At 41.6% G+C, this 25,651-nt stretch overlaps 1 protein-coding gene across 1 annotated transcript in view; it reads left to right on the forward strand.

The window, feature by feature from the left end:
- SYCP2L (synaptonemal complex protein 2 like) overlaps positions 1 to 22,706 on the forward strand; it is a 51,515-nt gene extending 28,809 nt beyond the window's left edge. The window contains exons 23-35 of the mRNA XM_024199149.2: positions 1,055 to 1,110; positions 6,437 to 6,582; positions 7,774 to 7,823; positions 9,415 to 9,511; positions 10,778 to 10,851; positions 11,009 to 11,078; positions 14,169 to 14,300; positions 15,352 to 15,473; positions 17,256 to 17,350; positions 19,425 to 19,524; positions 19,615 to 19,673; positions 20,579 to 20,648; positions 22,644 to 22,706. Of these exons, the coding sequence (XP_024054917.2) occupies positions 1,055 to 1,110; positions 6,437 to 6,582; positions 7,774 to 7,823; positions 9,415 to 9,511; positions 10,778 to 10,851; positions 11,009 to 11,078; positions 14,169 to 14,300; positions 15,352 to 15,473; positions 17,256 to 17,350; positions 19,425 to 19,524; positions 19,615 to 19,673; positions 20,579 to 20,648; positions 22,644 to 22,706 (1,134 nt within the window). The remainder of the gene's footprint in view (positions 1 to 1,054; positions 1,111 to 6,436; positions 6,583 to 7,773; positions 7,824 to 9,414; positions 9,512 to 10,777; positions 10,852 to 11,008; positions 11,079 to 14,168; positions 14,301 to 15,351; positions 15,474 to 17,255; positions 17,351 to 19,424; positions 19,525 to 19,614; positions 19,674 to 20,578; positions 20,649 to 22,643) is intronic.
- The last annotated feature ends 2,945 nt before the right edge of the window (positions 22,707 to 25,651 follow it).

A 25,651-nucleotide genomic window follows, 5' to 3' on the forward strand; every position in this document is an offset into this window, starting at 1 on the left:
CACACACACACACACACACACACACACACACACACACACACACACACGTTCAAGTTAAGGTTGCATGGGCAACCTTAATTCTGGCACTTTAATTCTGGAGTACTTGGCTTTGCAATTTTACTGTTTGTTTTTAAAGTGTGTGTGTGTGTGTGTGTGATATTAACTAGCCTACATAAGGTAAGACCAGTCTATTAAGTGCCATTACGCCAGGAGAATTCTTGTTTGTTTTGTGGTGAGTACAGTTGCCCCTAAAGCTTCTGTTGCTGGTGGTAGAACGGGTGCAGCTGCAACACTGGTGAAACATAGTTAAGACGTTTGCTAATGTAGATGCACCTTGAGTGTTTTTGATGTAAAGCAAAGTGTCAAAACTCAACCGTTCTCCTAGGAATTAACTGAACTTATGTTAGTCAGCCTTTAGTGAAATATTTAAACAGATGGTGCAAAGAAACGAGGTTATTGTAACCAACAGCAGTTTAACTGCTCTCAGCCAGATTCCATTTACTGCCCCTATGCTAGCTATTAACTCCATTATTACCTCTTCTGGGTTTAATATCCCTCAAATTCTAGCTGAAAAGAAAAATCTGAATCTCAGTCAAGTATTTGGCATCTTACATCTTTCAGTACTACCACTGGGTGTCAGCATAAAGCACTGCTCTCATACATTCTACAATATGTTACTTATTATTGTTTATCTCCGTCTAAATATCTTTATCCAACATTTGCCATCTCTAGCATTTTGTGTTTTATCCAGAGTGCCTTGGCAATGATCAGGGCTATCCTGATTTGAATGCCATTTCAGTAATATATTCTGTGATTCAGAATTCTTTTAGTAATAAAGCAAGGAAAAAGTGGAAAAAATGCTGTTTTGAGAAACCTCTATCTCCCTATATATTAAATTGTTTCACTTAACTAATTCCTTCTATTTATAAAGCACTCTTATTCTGGAATATTTTTAGTCAATTCCCACTTTATCCCTTCCAAGACCTGACATGTATTCATTTAATAGATTATTGTATGGGATATTGAAACTTAAAATATGTGGCTTCTATTTTAGGTTTCTGAAGCAAAACAAAAAATTCTTGGCCAGAGGGTTTCTTTACAAAACCAGAGGTACAGCATCATATATATCCTTTCATAATAACATCTTGCATTGGTAAAGAACACACTGCCTTCTTTAAGAAGATGCTGCGTTAGCTTCTGCCCAAATAAATCTGTTAGTCTTTAAGGTGCCACTGGACTCCTCGTTGTTTTTGTGGATACAGACTAACATGGCTACCCCGATACTTGCTTTTATAAAGTTAGAACAAAAAGGAAGATGCAATATATTTTTCATTAGAAATACCTTAGTTGTTGGTATTGTATCTGATACACAAAGACTCTGGGAGAAGAGGATAGCCATTCAAATCCTGTTCGTTTTTCACACAAAAGAGATCCTATTCTATTCAGTGCCCAAGATTTTCAACTTGGGTGCCTAACATTAGGTGCCCAACTAAATGGCCTGATCTTTCTCCCTTCCCCCCCCCCCGCCCCCGAAAAGTGCTAGTTACACCACTCTCAGCATCCCCGTGAAGTTAGAGAGCTGTGGGGGGGGGGGCTCAGTATTTCTGGAAAAATCAGGCCACTTAGGCACCTAGTTTAGATGTCCTTTTAAATCTTGGCCAATGACTACCTGTGTGAATATGGAAAATAGGATCTGGCCTTCATTTTTGCCTCTAAATGATGGCTGCTGTTATGACTGCCCTTGTTGGAGGGGTTGGGGGAGTTGTGCATCTGAGGAATTGGTGTTCTCTGCTACTCGTCGTGTGTGTGTGTGAGTTTTTTTTTGTTTTTTGTTTTTTTGTTTTTAAATCACTGACCAAATATCTGTCTTCTGATGGGAAAGAGGCAGGATACTTTGAAGTCTGGTGCCTACAAAAGGATCAGCCAGCAGAGTGTTAGAAAAGGGGGAATATGGAAAAGCTTTTAGAAGCGCAAACCTATCACCTTTATCTCCCTTTGCCCTTCAGACCCCTTGCTAATGCAAGCTGTTCCCGCAGTGTTGCCAACTCTCACATCTTTATCCTGAGGTTCACAGTAGTTGGTATCTTTCTTAAAGTAAAAGCTCCTGGAATCAAGAAATTGGCCTGAGAATCTTGCCTTCCATTTTAAAAAAAATTAAAAGCTTCTGGTCCTGAGTGTTGCAGGGAAAAAATTGAACATGTGAAATGAATGCATCCTAAAGACTCAGAAACCAGAAGGCAAATAAACTCCACACTGAAATATTTAAAAAAAAAATCTTTTATTATTTCTGTTTGATTCATGATTTTTGAATGCATGGAGTTGGCAATGCTCCTGCTTGCAGAATGGTCCTATCTTTCATATCTGTTGCAAGCTTCATTGATTAGTTCTAACATGCATAATTGTGGATTACTCAACAGAAGTCATGAAAATGGAAACATGAAACGGGAATCAAGCAAACTAGAGAGAAGGCCGGTAGGTAATATATATTTCATTATGGTAGATTGTGTAAATATTAATATGTGGCCTGTTTCTGCATGTAAATAAACTGAAAGCATGGCCTGTTTAAATTAACTTGGGGAAATGGAGAGATTAGAATTGGTGATGGTGAACCAAACCTCCCCCATATTTATTCAGATGCATGATTACTTTCTCCCACCTAACCAAACTTCCATACCTTTAGAGAATCTATTATGGAGGCTAGCACCTCTGGGGCACTCTCTGTGTGGTCGGACCACCACTGAACTGAAAATTTAGATGCACTCTCTTGTGCCCAGCACTCTGGATCTGAAGTCGGACAGCTGATGCCCAGACAGCCTGGCTTGAGTAGTCAGGAGGGGGTTAAACTAATAGTAAAATGGGATTGTAAAAAGAAGGAAGATAGGCCCTCTGGGCAAAAAAATCAAGATGTTGAGAACAAAATTAATCAAGGAACTAAACAACATGAAGAAAATTAAATTATTCATTTGCCTGTACATCAATGCTAGGAGCCTGGGTAACAAACCAGAGGAATTGCAGTTGCTCATTTATGAGAGAATATTTGATCTAATTGGTATTACTGAAACCTGATGGGATGGTTCACATTATAGTCATTGATTTTAATATGCCAATCATCTATTTAGGAAGGATCATGTGGGCAAAAGGGAAGAGGAGTACCATTCCCCATCAAAAATGGCTTTACCATTTTGAATCACTGATAACTTAGAAGAAAATTATCTTAAATGCTTATGGATTAAGGTGCTAATAGATAAAGTGCAAGATGGGGTATTAGTTGGTGTCTGCTACAGACCACCACATTACCCAAGGGAACATGATGACCGGATCCTTATAGATAGGGGTGTAAGGTGTAGAAGAAAGAAGCTGCATGATTCATGGGGGATTTCAGTTTGAGTGACACATGCTGGAGGTCTCATGCTGCCAGGACTAAAACATCCATGGAATTTCTGAACATTATAGATGACAATTTCCTAATCTTACAAAGTATTGGAATGTTAGACCTTGTCTTAAGAGATAAGAAGATGACAGAACTAAAAATTAGATTAGGTACAAGTGACATTAACTAAATCACATTTATAATGTGCAAGCAGAATGAAGTGCCATATAGTCCAGTTATATGTATATACTTGGTGCTTTAAAAAGACTAATTTTACAAAGCTGGAAACAATTATGAAAACAACTGGGAGCAAGAATTTAATCTGAAAAACTGAGAGTGATGATTGGGAATTGTTTAAAAACATTTTACTAGGTGCCAAAAAGTCATAATCAAGAAAGAAGCCCATACTGGTTTAAAAACTGACCCAGTTTTGAAAGGAAGAGAAGGCAGCTAGTGGAGGTGGGTGCAGAATGGGGTTGGAGGGGCAGTTCATAGTAATGCGTCTAAATCAGAAGCTAGAAATTGTAGAAAAATGATAAGGGAAGCAAAGGGACACAAGGAGATATCTATGGCCAGCAGAGTTAAGGACAGTAAGAAGGATTTTTAAAATATTATATTGGGAACAAAAAAGAATCTTCTAGAAGGAAATGGTAGAACTATTACTAATAATGCAGTAAAGGCAAAAGTGTTCAATAAATATTTCTGTTCTGTATTTGGGGAAAAACAGATGATTTAGTCATATGGTAACAACACACTATCTATTCCACTTTTTAAATCAGCAGGTCTAGCTAACTTGTATCCAGGAGTTTTAAAAGAGCTGGCTGAGGAACTCACTGGACCATTAATGGTGATTTTAAGTCTTGGAACACTGGGACAGTTCCAGAGGATTGGGAAAAAACTAATATTATGACAATATTTCAACAGGGTAAATGAGATGACCTGAGGAATTATAGGCCTGTCAGTCAGACATTGATGCAAGGCAAAATAATGGAGTGCCTAATATAAGACTTACTTAAAGGAGAGCCATTAATGCCAATCACCTTAGGTTTATGGAAAATAGAACTTCTCAAACTAACTTGATATCTTCTTTGGGATGACAAATTTGGTGGACAAAAGTAATAGTGTTGATATAATAGACTTTTTGACTTAGTTTTTTTTAAAATCAAAATCAGAGTATGAAATTAACACGGAACATATTAAATGAATTAAAAGCTGGCTGATAGGTCTCAAAATGTAACTGTAAATGGGAACTCATCATTGAGTTAGTGTGTTTCTAGCAGGGTCCCACAGGGGATCATTGATTTATAGAGTAGGGTCAAAAACTGATCTCAGAGAAAACATAAAATTATTACTGATAGTTTTCAGTTGACCCAAAAATTGGGGTAGAGGTAAATAACAAAGAGGACAGGTCACTGATACAGAGTAACTTGGGTTGCTTGGTAAGTTGGGTGCAAGCAAACAATGTATTTTTACTATAGCTAAATCTAAATGTATACATTTAGAACAAAGAACGTAGGCCATACTTACAGGATACTTACACTGCTTTCTTGGGAAGCAGTAACTCTGAAAAAGATTTGGGGATTGTGATGGATAATCAGCTGAACATGAGCACCTACTTAGTGCAATGCTGTGGCCAAAAGGATAGCGCAATCATTGGATGCAAAAATAGGGGGAATCTTGAGTAGGAGTAAAGATGTTATTTTACCTTTGTATTTGACATTGGTGCAACTGCTACTGGAATAACTGTGTTCAGTTCTGGTGTCAACAATTCAAGAAGGATGTTGATAAATTGGAGAGAGTTCAGAGAAGAGCCACGAGAATGATTAAAGGATTAGAAATCATGCCTTTATAGTGATAGACTGAAGGAGCTCATGTCGCTTAACAAAGAGAAAGTTAAAGAGTGATTAGATTACATGGGAATATGGGAAATAAATATTTAATAATGGGCTCTTCAATCAACCTGAGAAAGTTCTAACATGATCCAATGGCCAGAAGTTGAAACTAGACAAATTCAGACTGAAAATAGGTGTAATTTTTTTAATGTTAAGAGTAATTGACCATTGGTACAGTTTACCTAGGGTTGTAGTGGATTCTCCATCACTGACCATTTTAAAATCAAGATTGGATGTTGTTCTGAGAGAGCTGCTCTAGGCATTATTTTGGTGCCATCCTATGGCCTGTATTATACAGGAACTCAGACTAATAATCACTGTAATCCTTTCCAGCCCTGGAATCTATCAGTCTATGAAAGTAAGTCGCTGCCTGGGCCTTGTGTCTAATGGAGCCTTAAATGAGTGAGATGGGTGAGCAGGGAACTGGGCTTTATTGATGGGCTGAGGGGCTTGTCTACATGAACAGTTAGACTATGGCAAACTGTGGTGTAAATCTACCCCACACTAGCCTACTATAGTCTGTCCATGTGCATCCTGCTGACATGTGTTAAGTTTGTTAGAACATTTGAGCTAGTCCTGTTTTCAAAGCAAACTAGCTCAAAGCACTCTAATGAACTGGTAACACCCATCAGCTGGGTGCACGCTGATGGGCCATGGTAGTCTAACCTGGGGTAGATTTATACTCCGTTTGCCATGGGCAAACGGTTTGTATAGACAGTCCTTATGTTGCATGCTGCTACAGTTTTGTAATTCAGAGCAGCTGAGAATATGTTTAGACAGCAAAGAAAAACCTGCATCCATTGGTGACTTTATTGCTGTGTCTTGAAATTATGATTTGGTAGCGGCTGCCCCTGCACCCCAAATGTGTATGTGATCTTAATACTGATAAGAGGTGCTGGACCGACAGCTTTAGACACTTGGGGTATGTCTACACAGCCACTAGACACTCACAATGGACCCAGGCCATCTGACTTGTGCTCACGGAACTCGGGCTGTGGGACTGTTCCATTGCAGTGTAGACTTCCAGGCTTGGGCTCGAGCCGGAGGTCTGGTACCCTCCCACCACACAGGGTGGTGTGGTGGGCCATTGCTCATCTGCTGGTAAAAAGATTTGCACCTCCATTTGTTTTTGGGAGTTAGAACTGACTTATTAGTATATTTAGTCTGATTATAGGAAACATCTTTTCTCCGAAAGTAATCATGACACTGCAAGCAATAGTCACAGCGAAAAGAGCTGGATCCTTGATTCTCAGAAAAAATCACTACCAAAAACCCTAGATTATACCCGAAGAAGGCCCAGGGTCAGGAGTAAATTAAAAGGTAAGGGCTATGTCATGTGTGGCACAACATAGCTGATGTAACCTACTGTGTAACAAAGGTGTAAACTGAATGGTGAAAATGTCCAAGTCTGGGTTTGGGTTAAGCAGTGTTTGTGAGATTGAGGATTTTGGATGAAAACTGCCCAGTTTGCACAAGACTAAAATCATGCTGGTATTCTAATAGGTTAGGGAAGATTTGGCCAAGATTTTTGTCTGCCTGTCCCTGCCTTGAGGGAGTGCATCAGCTCTTAGCAACACGTATTTGTAATTTGGGTATAAAATGAGATCTTGGGGTGCTTATGGATGCTCAGGTAGTGGCAATGTTCAAAGTGCTGCTTTCGATCTCTGCCCAGCAAGAATGTTATGAGCTTTCCTTGAGGTTGGGGACCCTGCTTCAATTTTCCATGCCTTTGTCTCTTTAAGATTGCTGAAATGCGAGCTACGTGGGGCTGCATCCTCAGACCCAGCAGAAACCGAACTTGCTGCAGAAAGAGGCTGCCGACTTTTTTACCTTTTCAGACTCATGAATGCTCATCTTCTGCAAAAAAATATAAATGGACATTCTAAATTTTGATCATGTCTTTCACTCTCACATCATATAACGTATATCTCTCCCAAGCAGTACACAGCTCCAGTGCTCCATAATCAGCAGTGGTTTCTGACACCCTTGAGTTTAACCTATAATCTTCTGAATGGGTTGGAAACTCCTCACCATCAGCATGAGGAGATGAGAACTGCACAACTACTCATGATGGAGCCCTTTTGTGTGTGTGTGTGTGTGTGTGTGTGTGTGTGTTAAATAAAATAAAAGGAAGTGGCAGCAGAATGTCCTCAGTGCGGGTCCCTCAACTTTAAGACCTCTTCCCATTTCTCCACACTTGTTCACCAGACTTTGGATTTGTTGCCCTTCCAGACAAGCTGCAAGGTCCACCTCTTTGCCCAGATGTTCGAGGATGAAATGGTCTTAATATTTGCATTTGTGCTAATGGGCAGCTCTGTAAGCAAATGAGGGTTTTTTTTTTAACATTTTAGTATGGAGATGTCGTTAAGTTGGGCCTTGTACGTGCTATGAAAATCCAAATAAAACTGAATGAGACTTAACCATGTTGCAGATAACTGTAAATCGACAGGTGAGGAGCAAAAGTGTGCAATGTCTCCAATAATTGGTTAAAACCTTCTTTTTCTCTTACAGTGTTGCCGTTATCATCTGCAAGTAGTGGCAGTGATTACCACACAAAGAAAGTAAGATGCTATGGTATTTAGATTATGCTGCTACTGGTGCTAATGCATTACTTATGTAAAGCGTATTAAGGGATGAATATGTAGCTAGGTAAATATCAAGTGTTATACATTTCTACCCCGCTATAACGCGACCTGATATAACATGAGTTCAGATATAACGCGGTAAAGCAGCGCTCGGGGTGGGGGCACGGGGCTGCGCACTCCGGTGGATCAAAACAAGTTCGATATAACATGGTTTCACCTATAACGCGGTATGATTTTTTTGGCTCCCGAGGACAGCATTATATCAGGGTAGAGGTGTACCTGGGTTTTCAAATACAACCTAAATATTTATTTTTTGAGGGAACATATAGTTCATAATTAGTCATAGACATATAGTAATAGACTAGTCAACTACTCTAGTCTGCTAGCATCAAACTATACTGAGCTGTTAGCTGCAGGTGTGTTGCATCTCAGGGCTTGTCTACAGGGTGAGTGACTGTGCAGCAAGCCAGAGTGTGAATCTACAGTGCACCAGCTTGCTTCACAGTAACTAGCCATGGGGACACTGCTACAGTGCAGTGACCGTCCTGGAGTGCACCTTAGTGTGTACTACACACGTCAAAGCAATGTTCACTAAAGGATCTTACCTACATTCTCCTCTACCTTTAGTAAGGAATCTGCTAGAGATTAGGGGTAAGATGTATTTTAGTTGGAGATTTAAGGCCTAGGGGCATATGGAACATGTAAAATTTTACAATTTCTACCCCAAATGAGCCTCACTTAGATTTTATTTACCTGTCATTCTTGGGAGCAGGGCAGGAATTAGCATGCATAATCCAACATCAGCTTTGGAAACCCAGTGGTACTTCAGTTTCAGATAAGCATCCAAGAGCTACAGCAGCTTATTTGAATATTTGGAACCTCATGTCTGGCCCTGTTCTCCTCTATCCCGACACTGTTTCTTCTCTCCCCTCCTTCCCCTGTTTTTGTCTGAGCCTCCTGTCCCACTTCCTTCAGTGGTAGACCGGATTCCCTCTGGCCATTTTTTGGGCTCATGTTCCCATACTCCCACATGCTCCCTGGATAACTCTCACTTCACAAATCAATGTTTCCATTTGATTCAGAAATATGGGCCATAAGCATGGCTACAGGCTGCATGGCATGCCGCCAAACTACACTTCAAACAATGGACAGTAGTGATGCCAAATTTTTCCAGTGTTCCAAATGTTAGTATTGCCATGTCTTGTGAGCATAGGCGATACTGTATGAAGTCTAAGATGTTTGCAAAAACATGATAAATAGTAACTATCAGAAAGCTTATATCAGGCTTCTTAAATTTTCGCTCCTTCTGCTCTCAGTTAAAACATTTTGTGGTGTTTCATATGAAGAATGACTTGAGCTGTAACTGCTTGCTAAGGGGGAAATTTTAGAGTTGCCTCAGATTTAAGAGCATGAGTCCTTTGCAAATCAATGGAGCCTATGTTCCTAAACCTCTTGGGTGTTTCAGGAAATCTCCCTCTAGGAGTCTATACATGCTAATAGCCTAGTTACTACTAATGTTTATTTTACTTCTTGAATAAAATAGGTACTTAAAATATATATATTTTAGGTTGCTGTTTCAAGACCAACAATGCACAGGGAAGTGCTGAAGAAGGAAATTAAATCCAGTGCAATGAGGCTTGATTTCTCTGCAGTGGAACTCCCTGGTATGTTATGTTATGTTTTTGTTTTCCCCCCCATTCCCATACAGTCTACTAGAAAGAGGCCACATACATTTTATATTTCTTTTATCCCCCTGTTCCCCATAAATTCCTGCCTACTTGTGCCTCTTATAGCAGTGGTGAGACTTCATCAGTGTTTTAAGTAAGCTGTTTTGGGAGGGGGGGCACTGAGCGATATTTTGTTCCCTGATACACAGGTTCAAGTCCGCTCAGCTCATCACTACATTAGGAGGGCTGCTTATGCTTATGCTTTGTGCTAGACTGGTTTGTCATCCATGCTTGAATTTCCAATTCCAATAGATGGAGGGGAGAGGAAGGGGAAGAAATCAGATTTAGGATTTCTGGCACTTGAGCCACAGATGTTCACTTCGTATTCAGTTCCCAAGTCCATGAAAATTGGAATTTTCTTTTCTGACTAGGACTCTTAAATTTGTAAAGAGGCCGTTCAACTGATTAATGATTTGTATTGTTTTAAACTTGAAACAAATCTTTGCTGAAGATTTTTTCCATTCCACAATACTGGTCTCTCTTATGACGTTAAAATTCCTAACACTGATCTGTTGCATTGAAATTACATTGTAAACTGTAAGTATATTAGTGTATCTGTCATACATTTACATACTGCCTTCAGTGCTTCTACTGTGTGCAAATAACTGTAGCAGTTATGGATCTACATACAGAATGCTGTTGTGTCCTAGGATATTTGGAGCCAGTGTGATGTATATTATGGTATGCTAAACCTTACAGTTTGGGGCTGGAAAAATTAGCTATCTGTCCAACAGTTTTTACAGCGTAATGTCTCCATGTCTGAAAAAGCTACTGTAATAAAATGCTATCTCGTTCCTTTCATGTCCTGGCATCATAAAAAATTATCCTGCTGGTCGCGTCCCTGCTTGTAGCTTGCCTGGTAGTACAGAATTTTATATATAGTACTCTGAAGTATTTTCATTTTTCTCTTCCTTACTTTGTCCCCTCCAGGAGCATACTGGCAGGAATAGATAGTGATGTATGTATTGCTTCAGATGTGTGTATTGCCACTGCAGCAGTCCTGTGAAGGGAAAAGAATGCTGTTCAACTGCAGCTCAAAATACAATAGCACTCTCTCATGTATTGATTGTAGAAGAAGGTGGTGGTGTGGTGGTTGTTACTCACTATTCAATGCACAGAGATATTGACTTGGTTAATATACAATCCAAAATCAATTGCCTGTATTACCTGTCTAATAATACATCACTTATGCACTTCTTTCAGATGATTTGGAAGCAGACGATCTGACACTACCATTAAGTGCATCTTCCCATGAGTATTCTGATGCTGGAGAGAAGGTGAGGTTTAGAGTACTTATTTTACCCTATTCTATTGTTTATATTACTTTTAATACGAATAGTTAGAGAACAATACGTTTTGTTTGGAAATTAGGTGGCCTTTTTTCCCATATACAGAGCTAATGCAATGCATCTTTCTCTTCCCCTCTCTCTCTAGAAATATGCGGAGGTATCCAGTAAATTACCAGGAGAAGATAAAGTCTCCAAATTTAAACGAAAAGGTTCAGGTATAGTAGACACTATCTAAGTAAACACAGAAGCTATTCAAAAGCATAACTGCATGGAGTGGGGCACCTAACTGCCCTTCATCTCTGAAAATCTCCCCCTATATGTCAAGGGTCTGAATAGACTTCATTTTCTTGTGCAAATTGTGAGACTGTTAATTCCGTGCTGTAGTTCTTATACAACTTTTTTCTCCTGTCTAGCGCTCTCATATTTATTTTTGGCCTCAGTTAGCCAGTAATGTGACTATCTTGAGCAGAGAGACACACAGCAAAGACCCTAAGAATGGCGTGAGGGTGCGGAAATCTGAACCTTATTACAGATTTGGAACTATGATGTAATTAAACCAGCACTTCCATTAAAAATGGTCAGTTACATTCCCCAGGTATAAGAGCGGAGGGTAAACTTTGTGCTCAAGGTTATCCTTATATTTAACCCCTTTCCAATAATAACCTTTTCGGTTTTACTGCACAGTATTTCTATTAAAGGCAAGCACAGTGTGATCGCTTCACAATATTGAAATGTTTTAGCTGCTCTCTTGTTGGACACTAGCATGTAGAAATCCAATTCTTTTCTGGTTTTTCTTGGTTACCATCTGCTGTCTTTTTGAGTGAGCACAATTCATTTGTAGCAGAGTGTATGTGTAGTTGTATTTATCTTGAGGGTGTGCTTTATCTTTGTAATTAGCAATATGACACTGCTTCTGTAGGAAGCAGAAGATCTTCAGAGGATCTTCTTTCCATAGCACTTTTCTCTACTAACACTTTCTGCGTGGCCTTTGCATAACTATCTGGCAACTAGAAGAAGGCAAAGCCAAGAGCGTGTGGAGGGTTAGCATCTTGTTAGAGAAGCATAAGGGTTCAGGTTCTCTGGCCTGAGGCGTCAAAATGGAATGTCATGCTGATAGTGGTGCATGACCCATATCTTGCCTTGCCACTCAGTTCTTCATTAAGTCGCTAATGACTTTTATTGCATTAAAGGTGTTCTGTAATAACGGCTTCTTGACAATGCTGTAAATCTTAGTTGAAGCAAAATCAAACAATTTTTCCTGACTTTAGTGAAAGAGAAATTCCTTTAATCACTTCTTTTTTATGTATATATATCTTTTCCCCCCCTCTTGTAACCTATTTTGTGTACAATTTAACAGTGGGGTATTGCTTGTGTTTGCAAGCTGTTTGTGAATATTTAATTCCCATACTTAAAAAGCATCTGTACAAACTACTGTCATCTGCTCTAAGTAAATACATTACCAGTGATGTGTAAGGACATGTTTTCAGTGAGGATGAATTCACATAATCCTTTTCTAATCTGCTATTCAAGTGGAGCTGCAGCACATCCTTCCTTGTTGGAAGAAAACCAGTTGTATGCTAGCTAAACAACAATGGGGTTTTGGTGTGTGGTGTTCATGCAAACATTCTCGACACTGATCCAATTACCAGATTAAAACACATCGTTCACTGTAAGGTTGCTACTATTTTACTATGTATATATGGTATACCAAGGAACTGTTGTTTTAAAAAAAAAAAAAAAAAAAAAAAACACCACCAAAAAACCTGTTGAGTCTGAGACCTCATCTTCCAGACACAGGCTGTATATCCACCCAATGTTTGTAGGAAGTGAACCTCAGGCTACGTCTACACTTGGAGCAGAGGTTGTGGTTCCCAGCCCGAGTCAGTGTACCTGCACTAGCTTTGCTCAAGATGAGATGCCAGCCAGAGTAGCGTGGGCAGCAGCAATGGCATGGGCTAGCCGCCTTGAGTACAAATCTGCCCATAACCCATGAGTATGTATTCAGGGAGGCTAGCCCATGCCACCACTCCCTGTGCTAGTCCAGCTAAACTACTTTTTTAGTGCCCTAACTCAAGCAGGGCTAGAGTGGGTGTGTCTATGTAAGCTGGGAATCACTTCCCCTGCACCAGGTGTAGATGTAACCTATGAGTACCCATACACCAGATCAGGATAGCACTTTTCTTAATTACCAAATAGGAGAGAAGGGAGTCAGCGTGTCTGAATTTATTATCATTTGCAGTTAATGGTGGCTTTAAATCAGCAGTTGTGATAGCTCTAGTCTACAGTGTAAAGGTAATCCTATTACATGGTTGGGTGGCTATCTGGTGGCAGAGTTAGGGTTATTTATGGAGAACATGCATTGTGATATTGTGAGTGCTTTTGTTTGGAGATATACTTAGGGGTGTAATTGAATATTTACTTCGAGCTCTGGGAGGGTGCCAGCACCCCAAGATACCACTGCCTTGTAGAGCTCATGAGCCGCTCAGGGGCCCCAGCTGCTCCTGCTATGCACTGCCTTACCAAGTTTAGGAATAATCCACAGAGTTCCTATTTCTCTTCTGTTCTCCTAGCCCTGCGTAAACTTCAAAAAGCACATGTTGTACCATGCACACATCATCAATCGCACAACATTAAAGCTGACAATGAGGACTGGTTTGATAAATCTCCTCCTTAAAATATGGCTTCCATCTCCTTAGATGAGCCTAAGTCCTAATAGCATTAAACTGGTATGTGAAGTTTGAAGTTTTACTTGTGATCCTTATTTCCCTCTCTCCAGCAGCTCAGCTGCTCTTGCTGGCATGCTGGAAGAGGTGGTGATGAGGCTATGTGCACTCACTGCCCTCGTACACTCACTACTCCAGCCAGGGCCGGCGCAACCCATTAGGCAACCGGGTGCTACAATTTGGGGGGCGGTGACAGCGGTGGTATTTCGGCGGTGGGACCTTCCGCCTCCTCTGTGGGGGGCGGCATTTTGGGGCGGGACCTTCCGCCGCCTAGGGCAGCAGAAAAGCTGGCGGCGCTCCTGCCTCCAACACATTTGCATGGGAGAAGCAGCAGTTCTGCAGAGGCTGTGTAGGGTCTGACGATGCAGGTAGCCTGTGCAGAGGAATAAGGAGACTCCAAACTGTCCTGCAGAGATGCACAACCAGTGTCTCAGATAAACTGGGATTGCTCACCAAGACTCTTGTAAACCAGCAAGCAGTGCTAGCTATTGCAAGGGTGGTAGGTCACTGTTCAGTCATGCTAAATACTCAATGTGGAACTAAGTTCTAGATCTCTACTGTACCGGTATTATTGTTTTTTAGATCTATCGCCTGGTGGTGTCGTTAAAAAGCGTAAACTTTCAAGATGGGAAATGGGTCAGTCATCTCCTGGCATTTCCCCTGAGCCAAGAAAGCTTTTTGATTCAATAGAGAAGAAAAAGGAGATTCAAACAGGTAACACCAAGCCAGTGTTTAAAATGAGCATTTCATGTCACTTGGTCTTATTGACTGAAATTGTAGTTTGTGTCCAAGCCTAGACAGAACTATAGTGAACTCCTCTTCAAGTGAGCCATTCTAATGAGGTAGATAGTGGATCAGATTGTGAACTTGCAAGAGTGTAAATAACTGTTAACTCCATGAAAATAAATGGAGTTAGGGGTGTAAATGAGAGGAGAACTGGTCCCGTTGTTTGCAAGTTCTGGTGGGGAAGCTGCATGTAATTGACATATCAATGCCCAGAAATGACAGCAGTTTCAAGTGTACCTGCTCCCAGATTTCAACTTAATTGACAGTCAAGCCCACTGTCTTGCCCCTTCTATAGTTACTAGCAACCTTTGTGGAAAGTACATGGAAATCACTACCAAATCAGAATGGGAGTGGGTTACATCAACGCAAAGTGACTAAAGAACTACACAAGAGGCAAAGCAGTGGTATCAAGGCCTGAAAGTGCAGACACCACACACTTCATGAAGAGTGTATAGTCTTTGGTTTTCCTGGGACACACTTCCCTCTGGGGAACGGAAGCAAAGGAGCCCAGGATGGGGCTGTCACAGGTTTCAGCCAGAAAGTAGCAGGGCATTTTGTTGCCGCATTTTTGTACATAGTTTCCATTCCTAGTAAAGTGTGTTTTTGTCTGGAAACAAACCTGCTCATCAGTAAGATATTAGGAGGCCCAATGTTTTTTGGTCTGATTGCCCCATATTTACATGTTTAATACATTGTGTACTTGGTTGGTGTCCAAATATCTGTTCTACAATGCAGTCGTTTGTAATAGATTGACAATTCCTTCTCAGACTTCCTCCATTTTGAGATTGTTCCGCTCCAGTTTCCAAGAACTTTGGAAGAGTGACCATGAAACACCGTCTCACCCCTAACATAGGTTGTCACTTGCATCTCGTTGGAGTGAAGGAATGTGATGTAGTGCAACAGATAATGATTAGGATCAGGTCTGCTCGAGTGCTTTAGAAACGTTTTGCATGGAGTTGCACCTTCCTCTCTCTTGCAGGTGGGGAATCGGATGAATCAGATGACATCTTTGTCTCCAAGATACTGCATGAGGACGTCAGTGATTCTGGTGTCATTGCTGCCTTTGAAAGCTTTACCAGACAACTAACGAAAACATTCTGGGTAACTCTACAGTGTGCATGATTTTCCTAGTGTGTTTCCAGTGTGTGGTATGCATATACCTAAACAAAGCAACCAAACAGCTGATTAGCTGAGATGCCTGACCTTACTGTCCCAAAATTAATAAAACTGGGGGAAGGGAGTTAGTTGGAGAGTACTTTATTCAGGAACTCATCCCGCCACATCTAGGTATGCTGCAAGGCCCAGCTATTCTCAGAAATGTCCGAGGGGCAGTAATGGATTGGTGGTGAGAGGATGGTTTTAATTGGAACAGAGAGTTCTTTTAAATGAAACTTTATTCTGTGATGTCAATTTAGTTGTTGTATTTAGATGTTCCAAATAATTTGATGGAAAGAAGGAAAGGAACAACACTTTTTAATCCTATCCCAACATAATAGTGGCATACCTACTTCTTCTAGTTGCAGGGTTGGGGCCACATATATATTTAGAGTGTATACATGTACATATACGGTGGATGGAGATAGAGATTGTATTGTTTTGGGTGGATTCTTTAATTTATGAAAATTATTTCCATGTTCTGTACAGACAGAACAGTGACCAGTAATGTCCATAAACTAAGCATTTTTTCTGTAATGAGACAGAAAACTATATAGTCTGACTTAGTAATTAGAGCTTATGTAGACCTGTAGGTATGTCTACACAGCATTTTGGCGTTTGTGGGAGCAGACCTCCCAGTCTGGGTCAACAGATCTGGGCTAGTGGGCCTCGCACTAGTGCTCTAAAAAAAGCTGTGTAGACAACACTTTGAAGATGTTACTCGGGCTGGGGTGTAGGAAGGAGGGGTGTGGGCCTCAGACCCTGAGTCACAACTTCAAAGCGCTGTCTATACTGCTATTTTTAGAGCATGCCACAAACCCTGCAGGCTCAAGCCTGTTGACCAAGGCTGGAAGGCTTGCTCCAAGATGCTGTGTAGACAAACTCATAAGGACTTAGACATGTCTCTTTGGATTTATATTACATGGATGCAGTTGCATTTACCATGGAACTTAGTTATGACCCCAACACACACTTGGAAAAATTCATATTATTGTTGATTTGAGATGGTGCTAACTAACAGTGTGATCTTGCAGCTCTTCTGTCCCGTTTCAGGGTGTGAGTAAGGACTTTAGGATAAGGCCCTTAGGCTTGGTCTACACTAAACCCCCAAATCAAACTAAGGTACGCAACTTCAGCTACGTGAATAACGTAGCTGAAGTTCGAAGTATCTTAGTTCGAACTTACCTCGGTCCACACGCGGCAGGCAGGCTCCCCCGTCGACTCCGCGGTACTCCTCTCGTCTAGCTGGAGTACCGCAGTCGACGGCGAGCACTTTCTGGTTTGACTTATCGCGTCCAGACAAGACGCGATAAGTCGAACCCAGAACTTCGATTGCCAGCCGTCGAACTAGCGGCTGGGTGTAGACATACCCTTAGTAACGTCTCAGGTAGTAAACTGATCTCTTTATGGGTTAGATGTTCACTTGTAGCATACTCTGTGTAATTTAAGGCTTTATCTACAGAATTCCAATGGTATAAGTAAAGGAGTAAAAGTAAATTGATTTAGTTAAACCAGTGTGAACCTTGGTGTAGACACTTTTTTTGTTTGGGTCTTATTTCAGTTTAGCTTATGTTGATTAGAAGTAGGTTTAAACTAAACCAAAATAAGTTTGCCATATAAGGGGTGGCACCAGTTCAACTAAACCAGTACAAATGTATGGATGGACAAGTTTTAGACTTAGTGTTTTGTTTTGACATTGTATGTTAAGATGTATATATTGTGGTCTAGTCCAGGTACAAAAGAATGGAGATTTGTGCAAAGAATGCTTTGAAGACCTCTGAAAAAAGTGTGTCCGCTTTATTAAATCAGATACATCAATGCAGGTAACTAGTTTGCTATGTGCCAGAAACAGCTTAAACTTTGCATGAGTTTTCTAGTAATCCTTAAAAATGAATGCCTTTTGTAATAGAACTTGGCAGTAAAGTGTTGCACTTCTTAGGGTTACAAAACAAAATGACAGTAGCTGACTTGTTTAAAAAACAACAACATTGGGAGCAGAGCTCCTGTGAAGTTCACTCATTTGTGGTGAATGGGGCTGTTCACGTATAGGTGAATCCCTCCCGAACTCGTGGAGCTGTATGTGTAGGCAATGTTGTGCATGACCAGGGCCGGCTCCAGGGTTTTGGCCGCCCCAAGCAGTGAGTGAGGGACCGTCTGCCGAATTGCCGCTGAATACCTGGATGTGCCGCCCCTCTCCGGAGCGGCCGCCCCCAGCACCTGCTTGCCAGGCTGGTGCCTGGAGCCTGTGCATGACCCACTTTCCCTGCAAGGGCAATGAGCAAAGGGTACTGGAGCCAAAAAGAATGGAGAACAGAGGCATTTTGTGTGCCATTGACTGGCAGGCCAGGTTAAAAAGTATGCTTCCATTAAATTATTTTTGTTTGTTTGTTTGTTATCCTCAAACGGCATCATTTGCCTCCCCTTTAAATAGAAAAATAATGAAACAGAAGTCAATTTCTAGAAAGCTCTTCATACTCTTAATGTCATCTTTATAGTCAGTTAAGCTGTTGTGCTTAACTGCATAAATATAAATCTAATTGTATATGTATGTATATAAATAATGCACAAGCACAGTTTGGGATCAATATTGATACAGAATAATCATGAACATCTCTCACGTCTATGCTTGCAAATGTGCATCAGTGTGTGGGATTTGGCAGTGTGAAATACTTGCCACAAATTTGGAACTATTACACCTTTAACTTATAAACTACACGGGATGCAAGTACTACCCATTGTATCACTGTTGTATAAAATATATAGCTTGCATGGTACTATGCACCTGTCTTGATGAAAGTAAATGCAGAAGCAAAAATAAAAATCTGTTAATTTCTCTCACAGAAGTTTAGAGTGGGTTTACAATAGAAAACTGCTGTTGTGCCTTTGTACACTGATTTTTCTAGAACCAGTCAGAAATGGAAACCGCTATTTAACAGGGAAAAAAATCAAAACTTTTGGTCTTTATTTCTAATTATGAAATTTTGTCAGTTTTCAGATTTGAAAAAATTCACCCAGCTCTTAGGTTACTTTCTCTCTGTCACTTTCTAATTCAGTAGAATATTTTTAATTGGGAAAACTTGGTGAATGGCCTTGTGTCCCCACTAACAGACATGCTTGATCAGCAACAGGCTCCATTTTAATAGTGATATCGCTGGATAGTTCCATGGAATTAATATACTCTTCAGAGGAGCAGGGCTGATGAAGTTGCTGTCCTGTTGGGCCAAAACCCACTGTAAAATGTGCTTAAAGCATGCGTTTGCACCTTTGGCCTACTGACTTTAGTGGTGCTCACGAGCAGCAGGAGTCAGTGGCTTTTATAATTGCCTCCTATGAGCTGGACAGAGATGTTTGTCTAATGCAGACCACTGAAAAGCTGCCATCTAGTACAACACCTATGGTACGTACTGTTCATGCACCTACCTAAAAGCCGTAACCTAGGAAGGTAAAGCCTTTACGTTCTATAACCAATCCCCTGAATCCTCTAATCCCCATGTGCAAATTATTCTTGCTTGCTCGTGTGTATATGGCTGTGGTATCTTGGCAATGTATGTCCCTGGGGATAGTTCTGACTTGAGAAATGTACCTGCTTTTGCCTTATTTCCAATAATTTCCTTATGTTTACCTTTGCAATATGTTGCTCTTGCACTTGTCTGAAGATGTATACTCCGTTTTTTGGCATAGTATTTCCTGTGCTGGCTATATTATAACATATTGTTTATGTTCTGCTAAATAGATATTTTTAAAAAATCAGCTGATGTTGGGTTGGAAAGAAAACACCTGCTTTTGTTTGTTTTTCTTTACAAAGCCTGCATAATACATAAACCAACTTGCAGCAGTCACCTGCTGTCTTGTGACACTGCATTTTAAAGATGTTGAACTTATATTTATTGCCTACAGACTGAATAAATTGGAGAACTTCCACAAGGTGGTTGTCCAAGAACTTGCCAATCTTGAGAAGGATGCTCAAATTTTATCCATCCTTGAGAAGGACACAGTGGTGTGTATGTCTTAATTTGTTTTTGACCCATACATGGATTGTATGTCCAGTTCCAAAATAACACGTGTACTCTTTGGGAAACTCTTGTAGGACTTTTGGAATAAACAGTCCATCAAACTGAGCTCTTTCTGTAATCATCAAAAGCAAAGGTATTTATCTTCCAGCTGTCTTTTAAATGTGTCATTTTAGAGAGAGGAAATATCTTTGCTCAGTCTTAGTTATCTAGTTAAATGGTCAGTTCTGATGCTGGTCATTATTTCTGAGACCAAGTAGGCGAGGTAATGTCTTTTATTGGACCAACTTCTGTTGGTGAGAGAAACAAGCTTTTATTCTGTTTTAACCAGTGCTGCTTGAAAACCTGTAACTAATAGATATGGACCAGAGCAGCAAAATTTGGATTTAAATAGTTCCATAGTTTTCAGGTGTTTGGATCTGAGGTTTTGGTACAGGACCACCTTTATGTTGCTTACATGTGCTTGAAGTAACTTACTTTGGTTAGCAGGTTTTGTAAACTGTAACATGGTGGTAGTTCTTTGCAGGCTTCCCTGGAGTTTTGGTTTTGCAGAAACCCAAAATGCAAATGAAACCCTTGACTCCCCCAAATTGGTCCTTACACCTCCTTACCACCTTAAAATAGCTTGTCAAGTCCAGCATCCTTGCTCCAGTATCTTCTGTTCTGGAGAAGTTGGTCTCTGACTGGGATTTTTGAGGAGGTGCCAGAGGGCTGGTCCCTATCTTCTGTATTTGAGAGCATGTCTGGTATGCATTTGCCCCCCAAATTTCTGAAATGGTTTTCTTGAGGAGGCTGGAGGCTCTCGCTATTCAGTCTGGATAACAGTGGACAAAATAAAAGCATGTTCACTCTGTGGCTAACAGTGAGAGCCGTGTGCACTTGGTACTAGGGTTTTCCTTATGCTAGCTATTGTGTTGGCCTTTGAGCTGCAGTTAGGGGAATCCCAGGAATTTATTTATGAAACAGTAAGCATGGACACACTGAAATGAGGCCAGCCAATGAGATTCTCCAAGTTTATTTTTATTTTTATTTTTCTTCCAGGATTCAGTCTATGGATTCAGTATTGGAAGAAACTGCGAGGAGTTTTAAAGATACAATACAAAATACAAAGGTAGGTGCTGTACACCAGCCGCTTTGTATCAGGATTCTGAGCTGGGGAGCAGTTGATGAGCAAATGAAGTATGACTCTATTTGCTGAGGAATTGTTAATGAGAAACTTTTCCATTAAGTAGATAAGGCAAGTCTATCCCATCTAGGATGTTTCATCATCTGGCTCAGGGCCGGCTCTAGGCACCAGCAAAACAAGCTGGTGCTTGGGGTGGCACATTTTTAGGGGCGGCATGGCCGACGTCAGAATATCGCCCCTAAAAATGTGCCCCGGCCGCCCTAGCTCAGCTCCGCTGCTGCTGCTCGCGCGCCACAGTGCGCGAAACAGCTGATTCGCGCGCCCCTGCTCGCCCTCCCTCCCAGGCTTGAGAGCCTGGGGGAAGGAGGCAGGGCTGGGGATTTGGGGAAGGGGCGGAGCTGAGGCGGGGCCGGGGGTGGGGTAAGAAAAAAAGGGGGGGGCAGCCAAAATTGTTTCTGCTTGGGGCGGCAAAAATCCTAGAGCTGGCCCTGATGGTTTGTGATGGTTGGTTGTGGAACACTGTGCATATAAGCACAGTTCATCCTTCCCCAACCTATTAAACAGCTCGTTACAAGATCTGTTAAACATGATGCATGTTGATGATAAAACTTCGGCTTGTTCTGAAACGGACTCTAGATCAACCAACGTTGTTGAGATTAGATTTTTCCTAATTCATGTTTTTTGTCCCTTTTCTTGCCAAAAAGTCACCTTGGTGTTTCTTCTTTGAACAGTGAAATCAGCATTTTGTGGACCCAGTTAAAAATAGTACAAAACTGCAGAATTGGTTACGTGCCATTTTTAGCCTTTTGCCCAGTCCTTCTCCTCTTGTATTCATACCATGAAAGGGCCAGGCACAGTCATACCTCCTTCTAGTGCCCCCATGGGTCTCTACCATCACCCATGGGGGACAAGGAAGGATTTTCCTTTCTGGGGCTCCTCTTGGGACTATTACTTATGGCTAAGATTTAATGGCATAATAGAGCCATTAATCTTCTAAAGTGCTAGAATAATACTTCTCCTGTGGTCACTTCATTATTTAAAGAGAATAACTGTAGAAGGTCACTTGCATTTTCTCTTGCCTCTGCCTGTTTCCTTTATATTTTTTTAAAGCAAAATCCAAACCCTAATTTTTTTTAAAATGTGAAAAATCTCTAAAATAAATACTGGTTCATTTTACAGTAGGAGATGATATAACTCATGCTGAATTATGACTCTACCAAGGATCTAAGCTACATATTTTTGCATAAGGCATTGAGCAGGTGATAGATTCCTAGCAGGAGACTCTTTAACAGAGTGTTCAGTTGAACTAAACATTCAAAATGTTATAGATGAATTACAAAGGTTTTATCAAGCTCCACCCCCACCCCACACACTAGTGCCACTGTTCATTTCTTATATGTAGACCTGTTTAATGTCTCTGGCATAGCTTTAGAAGCTTGTGACCACTGCTTTAGTATTCCTGTGATGGTGGGATCTTCTGGTTTTCGTGATTTGTGCATAATGCTATTGGTGTGCATGGTGCTTTAGGAACTCAAGAAGGCCAAGTCCCCATGGCAAGGAAGGTAAACCATATGCTAGTGATGATAATTATACTAGCTAAAATGATGTTCATGTGGCACTTCAGAGAAAATCTTCTTTCACTTACATGTCAGATCCTGAATTCACGATTCTGTTTCCCATGAAACTGATGGCTTTGCAAGCACTTGCCAGTGGAGGGAGTGCAGCCCTTTGCTCTGTTGTGGGCAGCACTTTTGAAAGTGAAATGTAGAATGCTGAATCCTGGAGTTGTCACATCACAGATGCTCATTACCTTGCAGTATTATGCTCTTAACTGAACAATTGGCAATTAAAAATAAAACACAGGTTGTTTCAAAAAAAAATTGATTTCTAAATTTCAGTTAATTCCAGATTACTTTTGCAAGTCTTTATATTAATATGCTCATATTTTTTTCTAAAATACTCGTGTTTTTCTCCCTGCAGTATGAACATCCACAGGAGAAGGTGGAAGAAAATAGTAAGGTGTTCATTGTTGCTTCTGATTAACAAAACACTATTGTACTGTAAAACAATTTTTGAAGACATCACACACCTTACGTCGTTTCTATAGGAGAACTTTGAGTCTTGTGGAAAATATGGAGGATGTATTTTCCTCAATCTCTCCCCCCTCAAAATAATTACGATGCTATTTTTGACTTTTTTAAAAGAAGGTGCTGCTAATTTCTCAGGTGTCTCCTTCCATTGCAATGCTACCTTTAGGTCCAACTTATATTTGATGAGTTTCAAGGATGAACAGAAATCCAAATACTTTCTATACTTACACATGCTTTATATCACAAATTGATGTAAAATGGATTGCATTAGACGTTTTGTTAATACCTTTACAAATAAACTCCTTTAGTCACTATAGGCTGTTCATTTTAGTGATTTAAGTGTAAGCGGGGGAATGGTCCCGCTATTGTGGGGAACTTTCCTGGCTTCTGCACTACCCCGGTGAAGTGGGCTAGCGAAAGGATCTGAGTCCTTGCTCCCACTCCCTTTACCCAGAGGCCTCCCTGCCCTTGAGGGCTCCCCTTCCACTCTCCTGTCTGGCAGAGTCCTCGTAACCCCAACAAGGCTGGGCCAAGGATTCCTGGGGGGCTCAACCCCCAACCCTGCTGTGGTCACCTAGGACAGGGGCTAGGGTGTCCCCACTCCGGGGTACTTTCTCTGCACTGGGCACCTCCCTGACCCACTGATTATTCCATACAATTTAAAACAAATACAAGTTGTTTAATTAACAATTAATCTAAAGAAAAGAATAAGGAAAAATGGGAAAGGTTAAAGGAAAACACATCATCCTGCTTTGTGGCAGGGAACATCACAAACAGTGTCTCTGGGCATCAGGGCACTTCACAGTCTGTTCCTTGTTAGTCCCAGATTTCCGTCTCAGGCCCTGGCTGTGCTGCAGGTATGCTGCGGGTTGGACACTTGCAATGGTGGTGGCCACACATCTCCGGGCTTTGAGTGGTGGGACCCTTCTTCCCAGCGTCAGCCCCCCGTCAGGTTAAGGTCCCCCTCCCGGTCTGGCCTGCAAGGGCCCTTGTCTGGGGGTGTCTTTCTGTGCTGGGCCCTTTGCCCAAGGTCCCCCCTTGGCTGGCCCCACTTGCTCACCACACCTGGCTCTGTGGCTGCAGCTCGGCTCCCAGCACAGGATCTGCTCTCCCTGGGCTGCGTCTCTGGCTCTGTGGCTGCGGCTCTGCTCCCAGCACACGATCTGCTCTCCCTGGGCTGCGTCTCTGGCTCTGTGGCTGCGCCTCTGGCCCCTCTGGATCTGGCACGGTTCTGCTCTCCAGCTCAGCTTCGGCCCCTGCTTTCTCCTTAGCTCGGCCCCACTCAGTCTGACCCAGGCAATTCCAGCTCACACGGAGGACGGGACCTCCCTGGCCTCCTGACCCTCTGATTAGCCTGCCCGCCCTGTCAATCAGGCTGATCTGGAGCATTGGCCTCTCCCCATTGTTCCTGGGGACTGTCAGTCTCAGGCTCCTGATTTGCCATCGACCCTTCCCCTTTTAGTACTGGGAGCAAGCCAATCAAAACACCCCCACTGAATGTTAGTAAGGGGGCAACAGTCCCCTTACATAAGCAACATGTTGCTCCCTTGTGACAATTAAATTCCCCTTCGTTTCTTTGTGTTATAAAAAGGAGAGAATTTTCTCTAAATGAGGAAAAATATCAATTTCTCTATCTTTTTAACCCTTTAGTAACTTAAGAAAAGCCTGTTATTGTTGTGTTTTGGTTAGCTGGGATGTATTACCAGGGCCCAATGGGTAATCTAGGGTGCACCTCTGACTCTGTTGCTCACTTCCCTCCTATGTGCACCTGATGTCAAGGGAGTTGCCATAATAGACTTTGAAATCTGAGCTCCAGAATCCCAGCTGGCAGACTTCAAAGTCCACAAGGATGCCTCTCTTGGGTCTAGAAGATTCCATGCTCTTCACTGGGCTCCAGGTTTCCAACCCCAGACTCCCACCCCTCTAGCTTTGAAGCCATTGTCTTTCAGTTAGCACCTTCTACTTTGAAGCTGGCTGGCACTGGAGAGGCTCGTGTCTATGGCCTGTGGGAGCCCAAAACGCAGGGAAGAGAGAATGTTGGCTCTCAGGAAATGTTAACTTTGCTTAGGCTATGTCCAAGCCCAGGAAAGTTAATGGAGACTCCTACTTAAATGAAGTTCAGAAATCATGTGTACCCTGTACAGACAAACTGCATTTAATAGTATAGCAGAAAGTACAGGTCTGTCTCATCTTACGCGGGGGTTCCGTTCCACGGTTTAGTGCGTAAAGCAAAAACCGCGTATAATCAAAATTACATTGAGTTCAATGGCGGGCGGAATCGCCCGCACTACAGGTACAGTATTAAAATTATTTTTCTCTTTTTTGTTTTGTTTTTGCCGACCGCGTAAAGCTGAAATCGCGCATGTTAAATGCGCGTAAGATGCGACAGACCTATAGAGAGATACCGGGTGCCGGTATCAAGGACTTCACTGGAAACCTAAACTTGGTAAATTTGCAAGTTGCTATGTCTGTCCACAACCTTTCAAATTCCAGCAGCACTGAGACAGCCATTGAGGACAAGGATGACCTGGTCCCCCACAACCTTCTCCCCACCAGGACTGGCTCTGAAGGGTGGAGGAAGGGGTCTGTTGTGATATTTGGGCCTACACATTTACCATAATTGTGAGCTCAACTGTGAAAAGTGAGTGAAAATTAATAAAATGTCACAATAACCTATAACAAGAACTGTTGATGGGGTGGGGGAAGAAACAAAAGAGAGACTGACTAAAGTAGTCCAAACTAAAAGCCCTGCTGATGTGATTCAAGGTCTGTGTTAAGATCATGCCTGGGAAATAAGAGAAGTGTAGGACTAGAAATCAATGAACCAAAATTCGCAAGTCCAAAATTAGGCCTAACTGGTGGATAAATTAATGAGGGGATGGATTATTCCACTCATCA

This window comes from Terrapene carolina, unplaced genomic scaffold, assembly GCF_002925995.2.
Source record: "Terrapene carolina triunguis isolate 2854851 unplaced genomic scaffold, T_m_triunguis-2.0 Scaffold58, whole genome shotgun sequence".
Classification (NCBI taxonomy): domain Eukaryota; kingdom Metazoa; phylum Chordata; order Testudines; family Emydidae; genus Terrapene; species Terrapene triunguis.